This window comes from Balaenoptera physalus, assembly GCF_965194825.1.
Source record: "Balaenoptera physalus genome assembly, chromosome: 2".
Lineage (NCBI taxonomy): Eukaryota > Metazoa > Chordata > Mammalia > Artiodactyla > Balaenopteridae > Balaenoptera > Balaenoptera physalus.
Genome location: NC_138883.1, coordinates 45,785,243 through 45,810,569, shown reverse-complemented (window position 1 = coordinate 45,810,569; position 25,327 = coordinate 45,785,243). Strand labels below are relative to the sequence as shown.

The following is a 25,327-nucleotide window of genomic DNA, read 5'->3' as shown; positions in this document are numbered from 1 at the left end:
AGTTTATACCACAGCACCTCTCAAAAGAATTGGTGGCCTCAAGAATCTCTGCAAGCAGAGGTAAAAACAGGATTGGTTCAAAGTCAGTTTAAAGAACAATTAGAGTCCAGATTCCTTTCCTCATTATGCACAGCTGGGAAACTGTCACCAACCCCCTCCCACCACCAAGATAAAAAAAACTAGAGGCTTATCTCCCCAAAAAGGTGAAACAGGGCGTCTCTGGTTTAGGGGATAAGGTTGAGAGACGGGTACTATATGGAAAAGGGGGGATTAAATGAGTATTTTTTAAATTGTTGATACACTCAGTTTCCCTCCACCCATGTGGCTCCTGAAAGACTGGAAGCCAGAATAATACCCTCCAGGCAACAGATCGGAAGGATCTTCTCTGGGGAATCTAACTAGCCCATGAGAAAAGACTTAAATACAGTGATGATGTGCAGGTTCCCAGCGTAAGGGTGCAGCCAAATCACCCCACAGTAAAGACCTTATTACCCACACGCTGTCGTGCAGAGTCCTGCTCTTAACCACGAGCAGGCAGTGGATGATCATCGGACACCCGATGGAAGCCTCTGATACGAGAGACAGAAACCAAAACCAAACAGATGAGAGTATCTTGGAACAAACTATCCAGGGGAAGAATACATAAAAGCTATCGTTAACATCTGTAGAAAAATAAGACAGTGCACTTATGAAACAAGTTCAGAATGTTATAAAATGGAACATTCAAAGACTAAGAAAGAGTTCTTGGGAATTAAAAACATGATAGCTAACAGGAAAGTTGAAGAAAGTCAGGAAGTAGAAGAAAATGACAAGTACAGGAAAGAATGATAAAAATAGTCTATTTACCAGGAGAAAGATATGAGTTTCTGAAAGAAAGATCAGAGAAAACCAAGGAAAGTACATCAAAGGAATAATTCAAGAAAAAAATCTACACCTTGTTTAGAGAGGGCTGCAAACAACCCAAGACTCCTTTAAGCACTGGAAGTGGTTGCCTTTAGGAAGTAACAAACGGGATGAGTGGGGCTTCTTGGGGGACCTCTGTTTTGTAACAAACCTCATATAAACTATGAGTTCTACAATTAAAACTTTATTGAGTTCTATAATTAAAACTCAATTTCAGAAAGATCAATTTTGGTCAAAAACCTTGATCTCTCTAGTCATAAGTGCCAAGATGACTACCTGAAAGAACAGACAGCGGTGGGCCCATAGTCATGGAAATCACTAGGATCCTTGGGAAGTAAGTAACAAGGACACATGCCATTAGCAGTGAGGCAATTCCTGGAGTCCAGGGAGTGCAGCTGCTTGGAGTAAAGGAAATACACCAAAACCACACACTAGGTGTGATACCTAAATTGACAGGGAGGTAATAATATACTTGAGGTGATAAATTTACATTTTAATGTAAATATTAAATAGCAACTCAAGTTTATGGTCAGAAATCTTCCTAGTGGACACAGTTAAATAATAGGAAAAAAAAATCCCTTCTGCTGATTAGTACTTAAAGAGGACTTAGCCCCTTTCTCCTTGAAAATAAACATCTAGCACTTAAAGCATTAATAGAAGTGTCTACCAAGACTGAAGGAACAGATTACTTCAACTATGACCTCTTATTATATGGCTTATATATAATTTTAATTTAGGTAAATAAATTCAATCTAATAAAGATAGCCTATGAAAAACAGCTATTGAAAAATACAACCAGAGTTAGAAAATCATAAGAAAGAATGGTTTTCTGAAGTAGTAAAAGCTGGTTACACTGCAATACTTTAAAATTAGGAAAATGGGGGACTTCCCTGGTGGTTCAGTGGCTAAGACTCCACGCTCCCAATGCAGCGGGCCCAGGTTCGATCACTGATCAGGGAACTAGATCCCACATGCCGCAACTAAGAGTTCAGATGCCGCAACTAAGACCCGGTGCAGCCAAATAAATAAATTTTAAAAAAAATTTTTTTAATAAAATAAAATAAGGAAATCGGTACATTTACTGTATTTCAAAAAGATTGGAGGAAAATTTTTACTCCAAATGAAAATTAAACCAAACCCACCTTCCATAAGCTATTTCTCAGAAATCACAGAAAACACATAAATCTTCATGTGAAAACTATTTTTCATCTCTTACACAAGCTCCCATCCAACCCAAATATTTCCCTTTAGTAGTCTCAGCAGAAAAACTAACCTGAGAATGATTTAACGGGACTTTCAATTCTGAAAAATCCAGCATCAAACACTATTTTATCCACTTCGTTTGGCATTGCAGAGGCTGCAGCCTCAGCATGTTCTTTCTGCTTAATTCTCTCTCTCACTGCATTTTTTATGGCAGCTAGGCGATTTCTAGCTGCAATTCTTCTACCATCATCCTGTTTGGGTTTACTCGCTATACCTGAGACAACTTTTTTCTGTGAAGAGAAATTATGACTTACTAAAGGGATTCATTACCATCTTATAAGAAAAACAAATAAAGCATACATGAAATACTCAACACATTCATCATATACTTACCAAGCTCCTAGTACGTGCTAAAATGCTGGGGGAGTTGGACTTCCCTGGTGGTGCAGTGGTTAAGAATCTGCTTGCCAATACAGGGGACACAGGTTCAATCCCTGGTCCGAGAAGATCCCACATGCTGCGGAGCAACTAAGCTCGTGCACCACAGCTACTGAGTCTGTGCTCTGAAGCCCATGGGCTACAACTACTGAGTCCGAGTGCTGCAACTACTGAAGCCCGTGTGCCTAGAGCCCGTGCTCCACAACAAGAGAAGCCACTGCAATGAGAACCTGCGCACTGCAACGAAGAGTGGCTCCGCTTGCTGCAACTAGAGAAAGCCTGCATGCAGCAACGAAGACCCAAAGCAGGCAAAAATTTAAAAATAATAAATTTTTTAAAAAAAAAATAAATAAATAAAATGCTGGGGGTCAAAAGGTAAAGGACAAAGTTCCTGCCCTCAAGGAGTTCTCAGCTTCACAGTGGAAGAGCTAGATAAGGACACTGAGAAGAATAAATGTCGTGTTAGAAATAAACTCAGAGGGCTGAATTTATCAATTAATCAACCTTCAGAGGCACCAAGAAAGGCTTATAGGAAGTAGCACCTGAGCTGAAATCACAGCTAGGTGGGCTACAAGATGGGATGAGGAAAGGGCTAGGTAGAGAGAATAGCATGTTTGCAAAACCAGAAATGAAAGAAAGCACAGAGGAGTTGGCAAGAGGTAAGTAACAGCTAATTATAATCCCTCACATGTAACCATTTTGAGGAGCTACATTTACACAGAGGACAAAGTAATAGAGGTTACTGATGATTTTTAATCAGGAGGTTAACATTATCAAATTTGCATTCTGGAAAAGTCACTCTGTGTCCAACCTGGAGAATGGATTGGAGGGTTACAAGCCAGTTAGGAAGGAGATTACTTCAGTGATACTGGAAAAAGATGCTAGTAGATTATGGAGGGAAAAAATGGAAAAAAGTAAACAGATTCAGGAGATATTTAAGAGGAAGAATTGGGAGGACTTAGCAATCTTTTAGATAGGTGCAGGTGAAGGTGGTGAAATACAGAAAGGAAAGGACCACAGAAGATAGCCAGGTTTCTATCTTGGGCGCCTGAAGGGATGATAACACCATTCTCTGAGACAGGGAAACATCGATGTGTGTGGAGATGACTTCAGTTTGGGATATACAGATTTTAAAGTATTACTGTGTTAGCAGTAAGAGTGGTTTGAAATACAGATTCGGGAATCATTGCCGAGTGAGTAAGATTGCGCATGAAGAATATGGAAGGAGAGAAGAGAGTTGAGGTAGGAACTGGAGTATCACAAACACTTAAGGGATAAATGGAAAGGAACTTGCAAACATGACTGAAGAAAAGGTACAGAGGTAGGAGGAAAATCAGTATAATATAATTTCAAGAAAGAGGGAGTAGACTGTATTTAATACTGCAGAGGGACTAGATTTTATAATTAAGTACCTAATAACTGCAGCAATTAGTGGATCAATAACCTTGGTTATAACAGTTCTGGAAGCATAGAGGGGGTGAAGCTAAACTGCAGTGAGTTGGAAAGGTAAGTGGGAATCAAAATAGTAAAGACAGAGTATAGACAACTTTTTCAGGAAGCTTGTCTGTGAATGGGAAGAAAGAAATGGGAATAGGGAAGAGGAGGTACAGATAACTGGAAGAGATGTGGACCTCACAGGTTTAGTTGTTGTTGTTTTGCTTTTTCCTAATGTAAACAGAGATAAGACCCTTAAACATATCTAAAAACTGATGGAAAAAAGAGGGAAAGATGAAAACAGGATAAGTGATGGAATGAGAGGCAATGAATAGGAGGTAGAAGGGAATGGTATCAAAGTATAAGTAAAAGATAAATTTTATTTTATTTGTTCGATATCTTAACAGCAGACTATAAATAAAGTAGGAGGAGAGAGACACCTGGTGATAAGGGGCAGAATTACAAGGCTCTGATATACTGCTGTACTGATACAGCCATTATCTGCATCACTGATGATATTAATGTTTCCAGGACTAAGTACTCAATAAGAAATATCCACAGTAGCTTCAAAATGTTCAAGCATCCTTCATTGTTTCGTAGATTTAAAACTCAATCAATTTTGTCAATGTCCTTTGAGTCTTTTTCATAACAATTAGTAAAATAATTTTATTAAAATGTTTCTTTAATACTCTAATAGCTTAGGGGCTTCCCTGGTGGCGCAGTGGTTGAGAACCTGCCTGCCAATGCAGGGGACACGGGTTCGAGCCCTGGTCTGGGAAGATTCCACATGCCGCGGAGCAACTAGGCCCGTGAGCCACAACTACTGAGCCTGCGCGTCTGGAGCCTGTGCTCCGCAACAAGAGAGGCCGCGATAATGAGAGGCCCGCGCACCGCGATGAAAGAGTGGCCCCCACTTGCCACAACTAGAGAAAGCCCTTGCACAGAAACGAAGACCCAACACAGCCATAAATAAATAAAATAAATAAATAAATAAAAAATTTAAAAAAAGAAAAAAGAAAAAAAAATACTCTAACAGCTTAAACTCCTAAGGATTCAAAACAGTTTTTATCTGGATTACATAGCATGATAAAATACCAATCTAGAAACCTGCTTTTATAACCACAGACATTTTTCTAAAATCTAAAAGGAAAACTGGCAATGCTCTACTGTGGTTTGAGAAGCATTCATCTGAATCAAGAACTCTGAGTTTAAAACATTACTAGAAAAAATTATACGAATAGATAAGAATGGAATCTATCATGATAAAGTAAAGTAATAGGCAATTTTACAAGATAAAGTATAGGGAAGAAGACAGACATTCTAAAGAGCCATTGTTCCTCTTTCTTTTCTATTTAAAAAATTCTTTCAGGACTTCTGTGGCGGTCCAGTGGTTAGGACTCCGTGTTTACATTGCAGGGGGCCCAGGTTCGATCCCTGGTCGGGGAGCTAAGATCCCGCAAGCCTCTCAGCATGGCCAAAAAAAACCCAAAAAATCTTTCATTTTGAAATATATCACACAAAAGCTCAGCCTACTGGATAAGAATAGGAATTCTGGAATGAGAAAGTCTGGCCCGAAACCCAGCTCCACCTTGGGCAAGTAACTTAATCTTTCTGGGCCTCATATTCCTCAACTGTAAAATGGGGATAACAGTACCCACCTCAATAGGATTGTTGAGGATTAAATGAGTTAAAACATGTAAAGTATTTGGAACAACATTTGGCACATACTAAGCATTATATAAATTATCTACTTCTACCATTATTGTTACCAAAAAATGTATAAACACAATTTAAAGAATAAAACAAACACATACACACCCACTATTTAGCAACTCAGAAGCTCTCAATCAATCACAGTCCCAATTCAATCATAGCCCCTATCCTTCCTCCCTCCGGAAATAACCATCCTGAATTTTGCATTGCTCATTTCCTTTCTTTCTTCAAAGACAATCAGCACATTGTAAGCAATATATGAAACTTATTTTATAAAATGATAAAAAATCTGAAGCTAAATGTTTATAAAGCTTGAAAATAAAAATTCTTTAGAGTAGAAGAGTCTACATTAGAAACCCACAAACTTACCCGAAAAACTTTTTTGCTTGTATTGTTATTGTTTTGCCACCCAGATTCCTCAAGTTTGGTCAGATTGTTGAATTTTTGATTTATGTCTTCTATCTATTAATAAATAAAGCACAAGTTTATCAGATTAATGCTAACCACATTAAAATTACAAACTAATAAACTGAAGCTTCAAAATAATTGAGAATGGCAACATAAAATTAGACTAAATCATCCTGAATTTAGTATTCAAGTGAAAAACTCTTATAGTAAAATTGTTCATTGTTATTTTTGGTCTTACAAACCTTCAAAATCTACATAAAGAATGTCATATATGAATAACTCTCCTAAATTATTTTTGATCACTAAAATGGTAGGAGAGATATCCTAAATGTTTTTGTTTCCTAAATTACACAATATGAATACAATCTCTCTCTCTTTTTTTACAGTTTGTTTATCGATTCCCCTACTGAAGGACATCTTGGTTGCTTCCAAGTTTTGGCAATTATAAATAAAGATGCTATAAACATCTGTGTACACATATTTGTGTAGACATATGTTTTCAGTCATTTGGGAAAATACCAAGGACTGTGATTGCTGGATTGTATGATAAGAGCATGTTTAGTTTTGTAAGAAACTGTCAAACTGTCTTCCAAAGTGGCTGTACCATTTTGCAATGTACCACCAGCAATGAATCAGAGTTCCTGCTGCTCTCCATATTCACCAGCATTTGGCGTTGTCAGTGGTTTGGATTTTTGCCATTCTAACAGGCATCCAGTGGTAGCTTATTGTAGTTTTAATTGGCAATTCCTTAATGATCTACGACGCTGAGCCTTATCTTGTCATATGCTTACTTGCCATCTGTATATCTCCTTTGGTGAAGGGTCTGATCAGGTCTTTTCTCCATTTAAAAATCAGGTTGGGGCTTCCCTGGTGGCGCAGTGGTTGAGAGTCTGCCTGCCAATGCAGGGCACATAGGTTCGAGCCCTGGTCTGGGAAGATCCCACATGCCGTGGAGCAACTGGGCCCATGAGCCACAGCTACTGAGCCTGAGCGTCTGGAGCCTGTGCTCCGCAACAAGAGAGGCCGCGACAGTGAGAGGCCCGCGCACCGCGATGAAGAGTGGCCCCCACTCGCCGCAACTGGAGAAAGCCCTCACACAGAAACAAAGACCCAACACAGCCAAAAATAAAAATAATAAATAAAAAATTTTAAAACAAAACCAAAAACATAAAATCTGGAAAAAAGTTGAACACCTATATACCCACTGCAGACTTTACAATTAGTATTTTGAAAAAAAAAAAAAAAAAAAAACTCAGTAAAAAAATAAATAAATAAATAAAAATCAGGTTGTTTGAAGGGTTCTTTGTATATTTTGATACAGATGTTTGTATCAAATATCAGATGCATCTTTTGTAAATATTTGTCTCCCAGTCCGTGGCATGCCTTCTCATTCTCTTCACACAATCTCATTTTAAAAGATTCAAATAATATCCCCATCCTTCTGGTATTTCCAATCTCCTCCAACGAGGTAACCACTGTCAAGAGTTTGGTAAACTTGCTTCAAGTCCCCTTAATATGCATTTATATTCATATGTACTCTCAATCTCTCTCTCAAAAAACAAAATTTAAATGTCAAAACGACTCAGGATTACATTTATGATCACTGATTTTCAACAAGTAATTGTTGAAACTGTAATTCAATGAGGAAAAGACAATCTTTTCAAGAAACAGTACTGGGAAAATTGAATATCCTCAAGAAAAAAGATGAATTTAGACTCTTATCTACACCATACACAAAAACGAACTCCAAATGGATCACAGACCTAACTGTAAGAGCTGAAACTATAACCCTTTTAGAAGAAAACATAAGAGAAAATCTTTGTGACCTGTGGTTAGGCAAAAAGAGTTCTTAGACATGAACACAACATAAAAGAAAAAAAACTGATAAATTGAACTTCATCAAAATCAAAAACATTTGGGACTTCCCTGGCGGTCCAGTGGTTAAGACTCTGCGCTCCCAATGCAAGGGGCACGGGTTCAGTCTCTGGTCAGGGAACCAAGATCCTGCATGCCATGCAGTGTGGCCAAAAAATACAAAAATCAAAAACATTTACCCTGCAAAAGACATCATTAAGAAATTATAACAGAAGCCACAAATTGGGAGAAAATATTTGCAAATAATATTTCTGATAAAGGACTTGTATCCAGGATATATGAAAAACACCACTCAATAATAAAGGCAAACCAATTTAAAAATGGGCAAAAGATTTTACTAGACATTTTGCCAAAAAAGACATATGAACGGCTAATAAGCACATGAAAAGATGCTTAACATCATTATCAAAACTATAGAAACACTTCTCACCCACTAGGATGGCTATACTAAAAAAGACAGACAATAACAAGTATGGATGTGGTGAAACAGGAGCACACATTGTTGGTGGAGACATAAAATGGTGTAATCACTTTGGAAAACAGTTTGGCAGTTTCTTAAAAAGTTAAACATAAATTTACTATACGATCCAGCAAAATCTAGGTATCTACCCGAGAGAAATGACAATATATATCCACACTAATATTTGTATATGAATATTCATAGAAGACTATTCATAATCACCAAAGAGTAGAAACAATATAAATGTCCATCAATTGATAAATACAGATACAAGCTACAACATGGATGAACCTCAAAAACATCATGCTAAGTGAAAGAAGTCACATACAAAAGACCACATATTGTATTATTCTACTTAATGTGAAATGTCCAGAAAAGGCAAATCTACAAAGACAGCAAGAAGATTAGTGATGCCTGGGGCTAGGAGTGAGAATGGGGATTGACTTGTAAATAGGCAGGAAGGATCCTTTTGTGGTGCTAAAAATGTTCTAAATTTGGATTATGGTCATGGTGTACAACTCTGTAAATTTACTGACAATCATTGAACTGTACACTTAAAACAGGCAAATTTTTTTTTTAATGTCTTTATTGGAGTATAACTGCTTTACAATGTTGTGTTAGTTTCTGCTGTATAACAAAGTGAATCAGCTATATGTATACATATACTCCATATCCCCTCCATCTTGCGTCTCCCTCCCACCCTCCCTATCCCACCCCTCTAGGTGGACACAAAGCACCAAGCTGATCTCCCTGTGCTATGTGGCTGCTTCCCATTAGCTAGCTATTTTACATTCGGTAGTGTATATATGTCCATGCCACTCTCTCACTTCGTCCCAGCTTACCCTCCCCCTCCCCCCTCCCCGTGTCCTCAAATCCATTCTCTATGTCTGCTTCTTTATTCCTGTCCTGCCCCTAGGTTCTTCAGAACCATTTTCTTTTTTTTTAGATTCCATATATATGTGTTAGCATATGGTATTCATATGGTATTTAAAACAGGCAAATTTTATGATACACAGATTATACTTCAATACAACTCTTAAAAAAAAAAAAAAAGGCCCCAGCAGCCAGTTTGAAGAGGCTGTCACTGGCCAAAGCTGAGAAATGAGCATCAATAAAGATAGTAACTGTAAATAATGAAAATACATCAAATATCTTTAAATCCATAAATTAACAATGATACTAAGAAACACAGAATTAATTGATCACCATCAAAGGATACTAGTTAACCGACTCATCAATATGAAAACTGGTAAATATATAAAAACTGCTCACAAAGTAATGCTTATATTATGACTACATAAACACTATTCACATCTGGGCCATAAAGTTATTGAGACTATTATGTTCCCTTACTCACTTTTCTCTAGACTTAATAACTGTTTTGCTTTTTGCTTGCTTAGTTGTTCATGTGTCTATCATCGATTCAGTCTAAACTCTGCACAGTAAGTATAAATCTCCTCTTAAGGACTTCCCTGGTGGCGCAGTGGTTAAGAATCCGCCTGCCAATGCAGGGGACACGGGTTCGAGCCCTGGTCTGGGAAGATCCCACATGCCACGGAGCAACTAAGCCCGTGCGCCACAACTACTGAGTCTGTGCTCTGGAGCCTGCGAGCCACAACTACTGAGCCCATGTGCCACAACTACTGAAGCTCGTGCGCCGAGAGCCCGTGCTCTGCAACAAGAGAAGCCACAGCAATGAGAAGCCCGCACACCACAACAAAGAGTAGCCCCTGCTCACCACAACTAGAGAAAGCCCACGCATAGCAACGAAGACCCAACACAGTCAAAAATAAATAAATAAATAAAATGAATTTTAAAAAAAGAAAAGAAAAGAAAAAGAATGCATTAAATATCCTCTTAAGAAAAAACAAATCAGGCATTTTACTCAATTCAGCTTTCCAGGGACAGGTCTGGTAGAGCCCCTGGTCCCCCTGTGCTGATCCGGAAGTGCTGCTTCCTAAGCGTGCTTCACACATTCTTGTCTCCCCTCGGCCTCAGTTCTCTTGGCCCCTTGCTGGGGATCCAACCCACCTCCTCCTCCATTCTTGGCTTACTCCCTCATTTTTGTGAGGTACTTTCTCACTTAGCTTGCTGAGAAAGACTGCTTGGGAGGTAAAATCTGAGACTGTGTGTGTTTGGGAAATGCCCTTCCACCCTCACACTTGATTGGTTGGCTACAGAGCTCCAGTTTGGAAGCTATTTCCCTCAGAAGTTTGAGGGCATTGTTCTCCCAGCTTTAAATGTTGCAGTTGAGAAATCCAAGGCTATTGTGATCCTTGACCCTTTGTATGAAACTTGTTTTCTCTCTGGAAGCTTCTACAGTTTTCTCTTCATCCCAAGAGTTGTACAGTTATACTTAATGGCATACGTTGGTGTGGGTCTACTCTTGATTCACAGTGCTAGGCACTCAGTGGGCTCCTTCAATGTGGAACTCATGTCCTGCAGTACTGGGGAAAATTTTTAAACCATTTCATTGATGATTTTCTATTTTTTCAGTACTCTTTTTCTGGAATTCCTATTATTTGGATACTATACTTCCTAGATTGCTCTACTTCCTCCATCCAAATACCTTTCTTCTTATTTTTGCCTTGGCTTCTTTCTTTTAGGTTTAAGGCTTTCTTGAAATGTCTAATAGTTGTTGATTATAGGTTCTTGAAATAGTAATTTATATGCTTATTTCTAAAATACGCTCAAAAAGCTACAAAGTATCATCTCCTCCCATGCCTTTACTGATCTTCCTAGTGATCCCCTCTCTCATAGCACTTTTTTACATTAGATTGGAATTATATATTTTGTCTAACTCACTAATCAAACTACAAACTCCTTTGGGGCAGAGAATGTGCCTTATTTTATCAACTCCTAGTACAATGTCTGGCACACGGTAGGAACTCAGTAACTGCTGGATGAACGGAACTACTAAAGACTAGATTTATTCATCTTCTCACATATAGAATCATTACAGATTATTCAACAGTTGAATATAATCTCAGTTTCCAACCCAAATAGAAATCATACTGACAATATAGCGGGGGAGAAGATATCAGTCATCAAATTTAGACAGCACTTGGGACTTCCCTGGTGGTCCAGTGGCTAAGACTCTGCACTCCCAATGCAGGGGGCCCGGGTTTGATCCCTGGTCAGGGAACTAGATCCCACATACTGCAACTAAGAGTTCATGTGCCACAACTAAAGATCCCACATGCCACAACTAAAAGATTCCCAAATGCCACAACTAAAAGACCCCGCATGCCACAACAGAGATCCCATGTGCTGCAACGAAGACCCGATGTAGCCAAATAAACAAATCAATAAATAAAATAATAAAAAAAATTTAGACAGCACCTTACAGTTTATAAAGGTGCTAATATCTCATTTAATATTACAGGCACAAGGACTTCCCTAGTGGCGCAGTGGTTAAGAATCCGCCTGCCAATGCAGGGGACACAAGTTCGAGCCCTGGTCCGGGAAGATCCCACATGCTGCAGAACAAAACTAAGCCCGTGCGCCACAACTACTGAGCCTGTGCTCTAGAGCCCACGAGCCACAACTACTGATGCCCACGTGCCACAACTACTGAAGCCCGCATGCCAGAACTACTGAAGCCTGCACACCTAGAGCCCATGCTCCACAACGAGAAGCCCCCCCCACCGCTCGCCACAACTAGAGAAAGCCCACACTCAGCAACGAAGACCCAACGCAGCCACAAATAAATAAAGAAATACATAAATAATATTACAGGCACATAAGTAGCTAATACTAACCCTTTTATACTACTGTTACCTCATTTTCAAAAAAACCAAAAAAACAAAAAACAGAAAAAACAGACTCAAAGTTAACATATTCAAAATACTTGACCACATACCTGAAAACTAAGCATATCCCAAAATCCATCCAGATCTGTACAGGTAGTTTCCTTTTCACCTCGTTTATATTCACAATTGTCCACCAGTCCTTCAAACTGTTTGAACCTTTCTCTCATAAGGAGTCTTGTTTGACCAACTGCTGTGCGAATAAGATCTTTAGCTAAAAGAAATATGAGGTTTTTAAAAGTTAAAGGACAAGACAGGACCTTTATTGCAAGCCAACCAGCTGATAAGATGACCTCATTCCAAATATCCTACAGTTACAGAATCAAATTCTTACTTTAAAGCAAAACAAAAAATATCTACTACAAAACTTTTTCAGGGCTTCCCTGGTGGCACAGTGGTTGAGAATCTGCCTGCTAATGCAGGGGACACGAGTTCGAGCCCTGGTCTGGGAAGATCCCACATGCCACGGAGCAGCTGGGCCCGTGAGCCACAACTACTGAGCCTGTGCATCTGGAGCCTGTGCCCCGCAACAGGAGGGGCCGCAATAGTGAAAGGCCCGCGCACCGCGATGAAGAGCGGTCCCCGCACCGCGATGAAGAGTGGCCCCCACTTGCCACAACTAGAGAAAGCCCTCGCACGAACCAAAGACTCAACACAGCCAAAAATAAATAAATAAATAAATAAAGTAGCTATAAAAAATTAAAAAAAAAAAAAACTGTTTAAAAAAAAAAAAACTTTTTCATACAAATATTGAGCATTTACTATCTGCTTCAATTCCTGCTAAAAATTAGCAATATACATTCTCATACATATTGCTACACAGTAAAGAGCATTCTACCTCTCCTTGTATTTTATAAGAATTCAACGTCAAACAACTCACTGCACATCAGTATCTAAGGACTGATGTGGCAGCACACAAATGACTTTTTTCTAAATAGCTTTCCTGAATAGGTAAGGTTGGAACTTTTCAGAAAACTTGATTGATTTTGATTTGATTTCATATTGATGTAAGTAATTTTTGTTCAGAAAATATTTTTGTATAATTAAGCAATACTAGCTATAGCTGTCATTCATAAAGTCACAGTAAAAAAAAAAATCTAATAATAAAATAGGCAAATGTCTAACTCTCAGGAATCATAGTCAATATTCTAACTACTTATATCTTTTAAGTCAGGTACCATTTTAGCACAGAGATATTAGTGAACATATGTGAGATATGAAAAATTCTTGCTATTTTGAATAACAATGAAATTATAAAGTTGGACAACACTGGATTTTTGTGTTTCAAATAAATGTAACCATATTAAAATAAATAAAGGTAAGACATAAAAAAATACAAATGTTCCCTCACCGTCATCTGGAATGTCCAATTCAAGCTTCCTTTCCCACTCAAGGCAGTGTGAAGTTAACTTCTCAGTTTCTGACTGGAGAATATTTCTAAAATGATGACATACATTAGCACTATGACAATTATACAACGTTAACTTCCCAGAGCTGATGCTTAATCATTTCATGAAACGTGATATGTTAAAATCCATAAATACAATTTGATATTCTATGTATGTCCATCCTTCCACACCTAAAACTTAACTGGATGGTTAATGCCAAGAGCCCATTTTTCAAGCTAATATTTCTAGTCTTTTCTGTTCTTATTTTTCAGTGGCTAAGCAGAAAGAATCAGTCATTCCTTAGTTCTGTTATTTTCCATGGAACTAAGACGAATTCAATTGCCAAGAGTAAGATGAAGCTAAAAACTGTTAAGTAAGTCTCAAATTACAGAGATAGGGCCTTACAGATTCTATTAGGCTTTGCTTGTCCAAAGGCAGTGGTTTTCAACTGGGTGAATTTTTCCTACCAGGGAGTATTTGGCAATATCTAGAAGCATTTTTGATTGTCACGAACTGGAGGAGTGCTACTGGCCAGGGATGCTACAAAACATCCTGCAATGCAGGGGACAGACCCCACAACAAGAATTATCCAGTCTAAAATGTCAGTAGTGCCAAGGTTAAGAAACCCTGGCTCAGGCTTCCCTGGTGGCGCAGTGGTTAAGAATCTGCCTGCCAATGCAGGGCACACGGGTTCAAGCCCTGGTCCGGGAAGATCCCACTGCCACGGAGCAACTAGGCCCACGCCCCACAACTACTGAGCCTGTGCTCTAGAGCCCGTGAGCCACAACTACTGAGCCTGCGTGCCACAACTACTGAAGCCTGCACGCCCAGAGCCCGTGCTCCACAACAAGAGAAGCCACCGCAATGAGGAGCCCACACACCGCAACGAAGAGTAGCCCCTGCTCGCCACAGCTAGAGAAAGCCCGCGCACAGCAACGAAGACCCAACCCAGCCAAAAATACATTTGAAAAATAAAATAAAATAAATAAATGTATTAAAAAAAAAAGAAACCCTGGCTTAAGGTAAATTTAATGTTTCTTTACAAAAACATCTGAGCAGGAAAACTGAGGACAGTTTTTCTTAGAAGAATAATTTAGCTGCCTGTGTCCAGTGGCAACAGAGAACAGCTTAATTAATGAGAAAGAGACCTGGCTTAGATCTGACATTATTTAGTTGGATAAATTGTCTATCATCTCAATGTCTCAGTTGAACAACACAGTGGATTAGCTAATCTCTGAAAGACCTTATAATTCTAAAACGTAATGCTCTGAAAACAACTGAAGTGGTTCCCAAAAATATAAAAAGATACTCATTCATAATAGAAAGAATGGATATTAGAACTAGAGTAAGGGGAATTCCCTGGCGGTCCAGTGGTTAGGACTCCGAGCTTTCACTGTAGGGGGCACAGGTTCGATCCCCGGTTGGGGAACTAAGATCTCATATGCCATGCAGTGCAGCCAAAAAAAAAAAAAATAGAAATAAAAAATAAATAAATAAAATAAACTAGAGAAAGATAATATTTTTTATCTGTTTTGATTGGTAAAGCTCAAAAATTGTTAACATTGTATTGGAAAACGTATGGGAATTTTCTTGCTATATTCACTCAAAGATAACAGAATGTAATCATTTTCTGTGTGATGTGGAATGTTAAGGCCTTTCTCGAAATGCAGGCCTCTGATATGCTTCCAAGGCATTTAGGTGACATGTTGAAGTTCCCCAAACAGGATGTTAATTTTCAATTCACAGTTAGAGGAACATAATCCTATCTCATAATTTGGTGGGCCAAAGAGCCTCCTACCATCTCCCATTATCCTTCTTTTATAAAATAAACTTTAATTTAGTTCTTTGTGGGGGAAAAAAAAAAGGTATGAGAAAATAGGAACTCCCATACCTTGCTGGGGGGTATGTAAATTGAGGTCCTTATATATTTGTACATGAGAGAATTGAAACATATACAAGTTTGTTGTTGGCAGCCTTGATTGTAATAGTAAGAGACTGAACCCAATGTAAATAACCACCAACAGAGACCTATTAAGTAAATTATGGTACATCCATATTATTGGATACTATGTGGCCATTAAAGAACACACACACACACACAAAGCTCTTTAAGTACTAAAATGGAATGTCTACCACATTTAACATTAAATGAAACAAAATAGTATGCTATTGTTTATATTAAATATATATATATATATGTTTATGTTAGTTTACATATGCATTATCTACCTCTGGAAATATTCACAAGAAATGAGTAACACTTGCCTCCGTGGAAGGTTCGAACTATCCCCTGGGAGGCAGAGTTGGGAAAAAGACTTCTCACTTGTACCTTTTTCTACCTTTTTAACTAGGAACCACATGAATGTACTAGTTATTGAAAAAAAATCATTAAAATTTAAAAGATAAATGAAAATCACCAAAATTCAATTTCCCCCAACTCATCTATTATATTCAGGTTAAAAATAGTATAATTTTGGTTTTAAATGTCTAGACATTGATACAAAATTCTTACACTAGGAACAAATGGACAAACCTGAAATATGGCACATCATGTTGTGGCTGAGATATCTGATCTTCATTTACTTCAAGTGATGGGACTTCTTCTTTTATTGAAAGGCCATCTGAATTTTTATTAGTAGTTTCATTTTTATTTAAAACATGGTCTATAGATTAAAGAAAATATTACATATAAATTTCAAAGCAGCAACTCATAAAATGACATCCCCCACAAGACAAATTTTTTTTAAATCCTTTAATTTTTTTCAATGTTGAATTTTAAAATTTTATTTCTGACTCAATGATTTCATTCACCACAAATCCTCTAAAGTGTCTCCTTATATTCATCTCCTCAAATTTACATTTATTTCCCCCCATCTTCTCAGTCTGTATTCCTTATTCCAACTCTTTCTCTCTCCAGATATCTTTCCCCATGTTTTCCCATCTCTCCTGACCCTGAGATCACATCCCTGAACTATATGTTGAAAAGGGCTCTAAACAAATGTCTGATAAATCACAATCCACAAAATCAAGTAAAAAATTAATTAAAATACAATACCTTTATTCCAAACTGTTAGAGAACCCAAAGGACATTGTAATTTACTTGAATCTTGATGTACTGTCTTGGCAGAGAAAGTTTTACATTTTTGTGCCAAGATTTCTTTTGTTGCTTCAGTCTTATCACTAAAAACAATAGCAAAAAAATACTTTATGAAACATGAGCCTCATATATCCAATTGAAGGATTTCAAAATGATGTTACTTTTTAAAAACCTGGGATTAAATAGAAATATGTTTTTATTTTTTTTTAATGTGTCTTTCTGAAGGGGAAAAAATTTAAACACCTATAGTGGGAATGTCCATCTTTACTAATTATAATGAGATCCAAAGACTGTGAAGATCTCTTCATGGAACATAAGCACTCATAGTCTTGGATGCTGCTGAGCAGTTTCCAGTAAATTTGCCGCCAGCCAGTCTTCGCAAAACAACCTTGCTGTTTCTCTTAAAGATTCCAACTGATTTTCCCCCCACTTTGCAAGTTAATTATCTTTGGCTTTAGGAGTAGTTTTTCTAAAGTAATACTCGGCAAAAAAACAAACAAAAAAACCCCAAACCATGTCTGAACTACAGTATTATAGAAATTTCTTCCTTCTAAACATTTATTTCTAAGTATTATAATAAAGTCACTTATAAAAAGCAAAAAAACACAAAGTGTACCATGAAAATAATGATAAAAACAATGTATAGGAAATATCAAAACTGTCAAACACATTACTGTAGGCTTCTGAAGAATTTTTTAAAAGACCAAATTTTCATAATTTATAATTAATATAATTTACTAACTAAATAATAACTTTTAAAAAGCACAGGACAAATCTAAGAAAGGCATTTGTTAACCATCTTGGCAAGGAATTCATTATTAACATTAAATTCTTACACTTCTGTGTTTAAAGGGGTCCAGGTATAACTGGGTGTCAAGAAAGCACTGGCACTTCTGGGAGTCATAGGTGTTACTTGATAGGTCTTCAGACCATCTAGTGGTTGAAACATAAAATCTTTAGGTGCAAAGGAATTCTTCCCCTTCATTTTTGCACTATTTGTCTTAGATAAATTTTCCATTTTTGATAAGACTCCATCTGGATCCATTCCAATTGTTGTACTGGTTTGTGAATCCAAAGTACTTTCTTCACTATCAACTTTAAAAGAAATGGCCTAGATGGGAGGAAACAGAATGGAGTAAGAATTTCTCTTCTGGGGATATATTCAAACCAATTTTTACAGGCCTGAAAATATGAAAGCTGAGATATGTGTCCCTTGTGCATAATTTAAGAGAAAAAAATAAATACAATTAAATGTAAATATGGAATCAGTAGCCAGCTAACTAAACCACTGTCATGATCCAGAGAGAGACAGAACCAATCCTCATTAAAAGGACTAAATAATAGGTTTTAAGTATTAAAATTAAATATATGAAAACTAAGTTGGAAAAATTACCCACCTAACAAATACCTACCTTTTTATTTAAATTATGTTGATAATTACAATGGTTGAGAATCAGAAATCCAATGTTTATTGGATGACTACTATTGCCAAGGACCAAATCCTCTTTTAAAATAACCTTGATTATAAATAAATTTATCATATGAGAAAAATATTTTTCAGTGTGACACGGTGAGATTAACCATATAAAATGTGAAGCTTATTTTCTCTGTCAATTTAATTATTTGTTTTTTTTAAAAACTGAGATATAACTGACATATAACATTATATTAGTTTCAGGTGTGCAACATAATGATTTGATATTTGTATATAGTGCAAAATGATCTAGACGATGAGTCTAATGAACATGTCACTACATAAAGTTACAATTGTTTTTTCTTGTGATGAGAACTTTTATGACCTACCCTCTTAGCAACTTTCAAATATACAACACAGTATTATTAACCATAGTCACTATGTTTTATATTACATCCCCAGGACTTACTTTGTAATTGGAAGTTTGTAACTTTTGACCACCTTCAGCGATTTCACCCACCCATATAAACATAATTTTTAGAGGTTTTTACATTTCTGATTTTTAATTTTTAGTTAAGAATCTAGCCACATTTCTTATACTTTGGCATAACTCTTTTTTTTTTAAATTAATTTATTTTTGGCTGCGTTGGGTCTTCGTTGCTGCGCACGGGCTTTCTCTAGTTGCAGCGAGCGGGGGCTACTCTTCGTTGCAGTGCGTGGGCTTCTCATTGCAGTGGCTTCTCTTGTTGCGAAGCATGGGCTCTAGGCACATGGGCTTCAGTAGTTGTGGCACACAGGCTTAGTTGCTCCACGGCATGTGGGATCTTCCCAGACCAGGGATCAAACCCATGTTCCCTGCATTGGCAGGCGGATTCTTAACCACTGCGCCACCAGGGAAGTCCCTAACTTTTTTTTAAGGTTAAGGAACTGTAGCATGGGTTATAAAACAAGGCATTGGGGCCTCAAAATTGTGGTTCTTTTTTGAAGACTCTACCATGTACTATGGTAGATGCTATCAGAAATGTTAGGTTATTTAATTCTTAAAACTACTCTATGTAGGTATTACAGGTTGGAGATGGGAAAACAAATCCCTAAGTTGTCCAAGGTTATATAGCTAATTGGAAGCAGAGACAATATTCAAACTCAGGCCTAACTGAATCCAAAGTCAATGCATTTCACCCTACTCCATCCTATCTCTTAGCTAGTTCCCACATGAAGGTTTCTGTCAGCTGTGTTTTTATCACTTTCCTCTATTTCCTGTTAATCAAATTATGCTTTCTCTACCTATGAAACTCTGAGGATAAGACACCTGAAAAACAACAGTAAATCCTCCTGATGTTTCTTTATGGTTCAAGAGATTTTAACACATGTGTAAGTTAACTTCTTGAAGCAGTTCTATATGCTTAATTTCAATTTATGAAAGTAGCAGTAAGATTTTCAAAGTACCTAGAAATAAACAGATATTTATACTCTACCTTGTCAGGTTTTGTTTCTATCTTTTTGGCAGGTCTTCCTTGATTTGGTGCCTCTGTTTCTGCTTCATTATCTAAAATAAAAGTGAAATAAGCCATCCATTTAGACTAGATAAAAAATGCTGCATTAAGGATACAAAATTAATGCACAGAAATCTCTTGCATTCTTATACACTAATGATGAAAAATCTGAAAGAGAAATTATGGAAACACTCCCATTTACCACTGCAACAAAAAGAATAAAATACCTAGGAATAAACCTACCTAGGGAGACAAAAGACCTGTATGCAGAAAACTATAAGACACTCATGAAAGAAATTAAAGATGATACCAACAGATGGAGAGATATACCATGTTCTTGGATTGGAAGAATCAATATTGTGAAAATGACTATACTACCCAAAGCAATCTACAGATTCAATGCAATCCCTATCAAATTACCAATGGCATTTTTTACGGAACTAGAACAAATCATCTTAAAATTTGTATGGAGACACAAAAGACCCCGAATAGCCAAAGCAGTCTTGAGGAAAAAAAATGGAGCTGGAGGAATCAGACTCCCTGACTTCAGACTATACTACAAAGCTACAGTAATCAAGACAATATGGTACTGGCACAAAAACAGAAACATAGATCAATGGAACAAGATAGAAAGCCCAGAGATAAACCCACGCACCTATGGTCAACTAATCTATGACAAAGGAGGCAAAGATATACAATGGAGAAAAGACAGTCTCCTCAATAAGTGGTGCTGGGAAAACTGGACAGCTACATGTAAAAGAATGAAATTAGAACACTCCCTAACACCATACACAAAAATAAACTCAGAATGGATTCGAGACCTAAATGTTAAGACCGGACACTATAAAACTCTTAGAGAAAAACATAGGAAGAACACTCTTTGACATAAATCACAGCAAGATCTTTTTTGATCCACCTCCTAGAGTAATGGAAATAAAAACAAAAATAAACAAATGGGACCTAATGAAACTTCAAAGTTTTTGCACAGCAAAGGAAACCATAAACAAGACGAAAAGACAACCCTCAGAATGGGAGAAAATATTTGCAAATGAATCAACGGACAAAGGATTAATCTCCAAAATATACAAACAGCTCATTCAGCTCAATGTTAAAGAAACAAACAACCCAATCCAAAAATGGGCAGAAGACCTAAATAAACATTTCTCCAAAGAAGACATACAGATGGCCAAGAAGCACATGAAAAGATGCTCAACATCACTAATTATTAGAGAAATGCAAATCAAAACTACAATGAGGTATTACCTCACACCAGTTAGAATGGGCATCATCAGAAAATCTACAAACAACAGATGCTGGAGAGGGTGTGGAGAAAAGTGAACCCTCTTGCACTGTTGATGGGAATGTAAATTGATACAGCCACTATGGAGAACAATATGGAGGTTCCTTAAAAAACTAAAAATAGATTTACCATATGATCCAGCAATCCCACTACTGGGCGTATACCCAGAGAAAACCATAATTCAAAAAGACACATGCACCCCAATGTTCATTGCAGCACTATTTACAATAGCCAGGTCATGGAAGCAACCTAAATGCCCATCAACAGACGAATGGATAAAGAAGTTGTGGTACATATATACAATGGAATATTACTCAGCCATAAAAAGGAACGAAATTGAGTCATTTGTTGAGACGTGGATGGATCTAGAGACTGTCATACAGAGTGAAGTAAGTCAGAAAGAGAAAAACAGATATCGTATATTAACGCATGTATGTGGAATGGTACAGATGAGCCGGTTTGCAGGGCAGAAGTTGAGACACAGATGTAGAGAACAGACATATGGACACCAAGGGGGGAAAACTGCGGTGGGGTGGGGATGGTGGTGTGCTGAATTGGGCGATTGGGATTGACATGTATACACTGATGTGTATAAAACTGATGACTAATAAGAACCTGAAGTATAAAAAAACAAACAAAACAACTAATACTAAACTTTCATTGGGTTATTTGTATGGAAATATGTTAATATAAATGTTTCAGACATTACATGAAATTTCTAAAAATCTTATATGTTCTGCTATAATGTTATAAGTCATAATTCTAGTTATTACTTTAAAATGTATATCTCAGAAATAACTAAAAAAAAAAAATTTATTACAAAAGAATGGCTATATTTCCCTGTGCTGTACAATAGATCCTTGCTGCTTATCTATTTTAAGTTCTTAAAATACACCCAATGTGAAACATGCTAATCCTAAAAAACAAACAAAAAAAACAAACAAAAAAGATGGGCGTGATATTCTCCTGAGTTTAATCTTTCTCTCATCTCCCTGTCTCCCTGTCTCTCTCTCTCCCTCTCTCCCTCTCCACCTGCTTACCATCCTCTGTCCTTGGGAAAAATAATCCAAAGGGAAAAAGTCATTAGGTGCTTTCTTACACACACCACACACACACACACACACACACACACACACACACACACACACACACACACACACACACACACACACAGTCCCTCTCTCTCTTACTCTCTTTATTTCTCTCTCTCTCTCTAAAGTAGTTGATATTGAGGTTTGGTTTTGTTTTGTTTTGTTATAGTAGAGAATGTAAGATTTTCAATTCACTTACTATGTAAAATAAAGTCAGGACCAGAATGCTTATTTCATAAATAAAGTCAGTATTTTAAATATAGAAAAAAAAATGCTGCATTAAAAGTACTAGGTAATTTGGGAAAGGAAAAAAGGCAATAGGAATGTATGCCTTAAAGAATTTTATGATTAAAAGTCACATTATAAAATAGGAAAAAAATAGATGAAATTTCCTGCCAAGTTTAGGCCATCTGTTTTCAAAACAAAACAAAAGTGTTAAGGTATTTTACCTTTTGCCTCTGAATATCAAATATGTATTTATTATAGAAAATTAGAAAAAATTTTAAAAAGCACAAAAACAACAACAATCAAAAATTTTACTCAAGCTTACACTACTCAGTGGTAATCACTATTGACACTTCAGAGTACGTTTTCCCAGTTTTTTCCTATGTTCACATTCACATACATATTTTAGAATTTCAATCATACTCTTCAGAGTTTGAGTTTGATTTTCTTTGCCCACTTAATATGATTAACCATGTCATTAAGTGTTCTTTCATACATTGTTCTTAAATGGTTACACTGTATTCCAGCAAATGGATGGACTCTAACTTATTGGGGCCATTAATTTTTCACTTTGAAGCACTGCTTACACCAATTCAGTACTTCAACATTTGAGCACCCACTGTGTGCTAACGGGATATCGGGGCACAAAACCTATCTTCGGGAATTAGAATCTCCATTTCCTCCTCTCCTACCCACAGAAGTACATGATGATTTTAAAAATTGAACACAGGGGCTTGCCTGGTGGTGCAGTAGTTAAGAATCCACCTGCCAATGCAGGGGACACGGGTTTGACCCCTGATCCGGGAAGATCCCACATGCCACGGAGCAACTAAGCCCATGCGCCACAACTACTGAGCCTGTGCTCTAGAGCCCAAGAGCCACAACTACTGAGCCTGCGTGTCACAACTACTGAAGCCCGTGCACCTAGAGCCCATGCTCCACAACAAGAGAAGCCAATGCAATGAGAAGCCCGTGCACCACAGAGAAGAGTAGCCCCTGCTGGCCACAACTAGAGAAAGCCCGCGCGCAGCAACGAAGACCCAATGCAGCCAAATATTAATTAATTAATTAATTAATTTAAAAAAATTGAACACAAAGAACCTCAAGTACCAAAACATCCTAGCTCAGTCACTGATCAAGAAATGTTCTTACCATTAGTAGCCCTTGTCACTGGCTTTCTTGCTGTAGTAGGCGGGACTGTTCTGGCAATCTGCTTTGCTGCTTGAGTAGCCGATCGAGTCATTCTCACTGGCGGCATTACAGGTTGTATAGCTGTGGGAACAAATAATAAAATCAAATGTTTGTGGTAATTTTAAATTATTGTTGTGGCAACATCAGAACTTACCTTTTTTCTCTTTGTCCAACACTTTCTTTTCAGAAGCTTGTCTTTGACCAGGTCGGATTGTTCGAACATCACTCCCATTATCAATCTATTCAAAAGATTAGGTACTATGTGATTTAATTGCATAATGAATCAAACCACCACATTTTTAATGTGTAAATTGACCCCTCATCTGAAACCTGATATTGTAAATGACTCAGCAAAAAACCCACTACCCCAGATAAAATGAGATGAAGAAACAATTTTTCCATTATATACATTTCCTTACAAGCTTTTTCAGAATCCTAGAATTTAGAAAATGCTAATAACCTAAGCTATTAAAAAATAACTGACTATAATCTTCTGAGACTCCTTAAACATACCAGGCATGTTTTCAATTCAAGACCTTTGAATTTTGTCTAGAAAATTCTTCTCCTGGAAGAAAGCTCTTTCCCACAGTTCACTCTTCTACTTCCTTAAAGACTTCATTTAAAATGCCACCATCTGGGGACTTCCCTGGTGGCGCAGTGGTTAAGAATCTGCCTGCCAATGCAGGGGACACGGGTTTGAGCCTTGGTCTGGGAAGATCCCACATGCCACGGAGCAACTAAGCCCGTGCACCACAACTACTGAGCCCACGCACTGCAACTACTGAAGCCCACATGCCTAGAGCCCGTGCTCTGCAACAAGAGAAGCCACCACAGTAAGAAGCCTGCGCACTGCAACAAAGAGTAGCCCCTGCTTGCCGCAACTAGAGAAAAGCCCGCACACAGCAATGAAGACCCAACGCAGTCAAAAATAAATAAATAAATAAATTTATAAAAAATAAAATAAAATAAAATGCCATCATCTCAGTGAGGCCTGATCAAAATTCCACCCTACACCTACTTCAAAACTCCCCACCTCCCTTCTTCTTCTTTTTTATTTAATCTCCCCCAAAATACTTAATACTTTTGACCATCTGACACACTGCATAGTTCTTTTTTTAGTACTATCTCTCATGTAAACTCCTTGAAAACAGAGAATTTTGTTTGTTTTGCTCACTGTTATATTCTAGAGCCTAGAGGAACATGGTAGTGACTCAAATTCATTGAATACATGAAACTTAGCTTCCTCACCTGACAAAGAGGCATACTATTTCCCTCTTGGCCCACTTGACTTTATTTTAGTAATCCTCCTAATAAGTTTATCCATAACCGTGTTTTGAAGGCCCATAAGTTTATAACACTCACCCTGTATGCTTTATATTCCTATCTGCACTTCATGGTGACATGGGATGCATAATAGAAGCCCGGTAAACAAACAAACATAAAAAGAGTGTGGCAGAGTTTAGTATAGATCTCATAAGGGATGTCTGGGCAAAGAATATTTTAAGTGACTATTTCCTTAGCATCTAGCCAAATCTGCTCTGTCACCATACCAAAACAGTGATTTTGGTAGTACTATTGACTCTAGTAAAATAATCACTATGCTTGAAGATGGTATTAGATTAAAAATAAATTTACTTACTCTGAGGAAAAAAAGTACAATTTGTCATTTTAGTAACAATGACCTACTAACTATCAACTATACCTTTGTCAGCTCCATTTGGTCTTTGGCCTTTGACCTTGTAATCCGTACAGAAGATGGAACAGCCTTAAAACAGTCAAAAGAAGATAAAGTTAAAAAAATAAATAAATAAACTGGCAAAATTTACTTCCATGTCTCATTATGAAATAAAGTTCCCACTTTAAAGTTAAATTTTATCCTTAATCA

The 25,327-nt window shown here is 37.3% G+C and overlaps 2 protein-coding genes and 1 long non-coding RNA gene across 7 annotated transcripts in view; 1 reads left to right on the top strand and 2 right to left on the bottom strand.

Moving 5' to 3' along the window:
- The window catches only part of ATG14 (autophagy related 14), a gene marked incomplete at its 3' end in the record, with an annotated part of 271,275 nt that overhangs the window by 37,383 nt on the left and 208,565 nt on the right, over positions 1 to 25,327 (bottom strand). The window lies entirely within an intron of this gene.
- The window catches only part of LOC309655392, a 225,163-nt gene that overhangs the window by 26,111 nt on the left and 173,725 nt on the right, over positions 1 to 25,327 (top strand). The window lies entirely within an intron of this gene.
- The window catches only part of DLGAP5 (DLG associated protein 5), a 45,578-nt gene that overhangs the window by 7,971 nt on the left and 12,280 nt on the right, over positions 1 to 25,327 (bottom strand). For 3 of the 4 annotated variants that reach the window (XM_082450371.1, XM_082450369.1, XM_082450372.1), the window contains exons 4-14: positions 25,145 to 25,207; positions 23,597 to 23,681; positions 23,404 to 23,523; positions 19,618 to 19,688; positions 17,565 to 17,839; positions 16,687 to 16,811; positions 16,165 to 16,294; positions 13,595 to 13,680; positions 12,297 to 12,457; positions 6,061 to 6,153; positions 2,177 to 2,396 (exon numbers count right to left, since the gene is read on the bottom strand). In XM_082450371.1, the coding sequence (XP_082306497.1) occupies positions 2,177 to 2,396; positions 6,061 to 6,153; positions 12,297 to 12,457; positions 13,595 to 13,680; positions 16,165 to 16,294; positions 16,687 to 16,811; positions 17,565 to 17,839; positions 19,618 to 19,688; positions 23,404 to 23,523; positions 23,597 to 23,681; positions 25,145 to 25,207 (1,429 nt within the window). The remainder of the gene's footprint in view (positions 1 to 2,176; positions 2,397 to 6,060; positions 6,154 to 12,296; positions 12,458 to 13,594; positions 13,681 to 16,164; positions 16,295 to 16,686; positions 16,812 to 17,564; positions 17,840 to 19,617; positions 19,689 to 23,403; positions 23,524 to 23,596; positions 23,682 to 25,144; positions 25,208 to 25,327) is intronic. The other variant, XM_082450370.1, reaches the window with a different exon arrangement.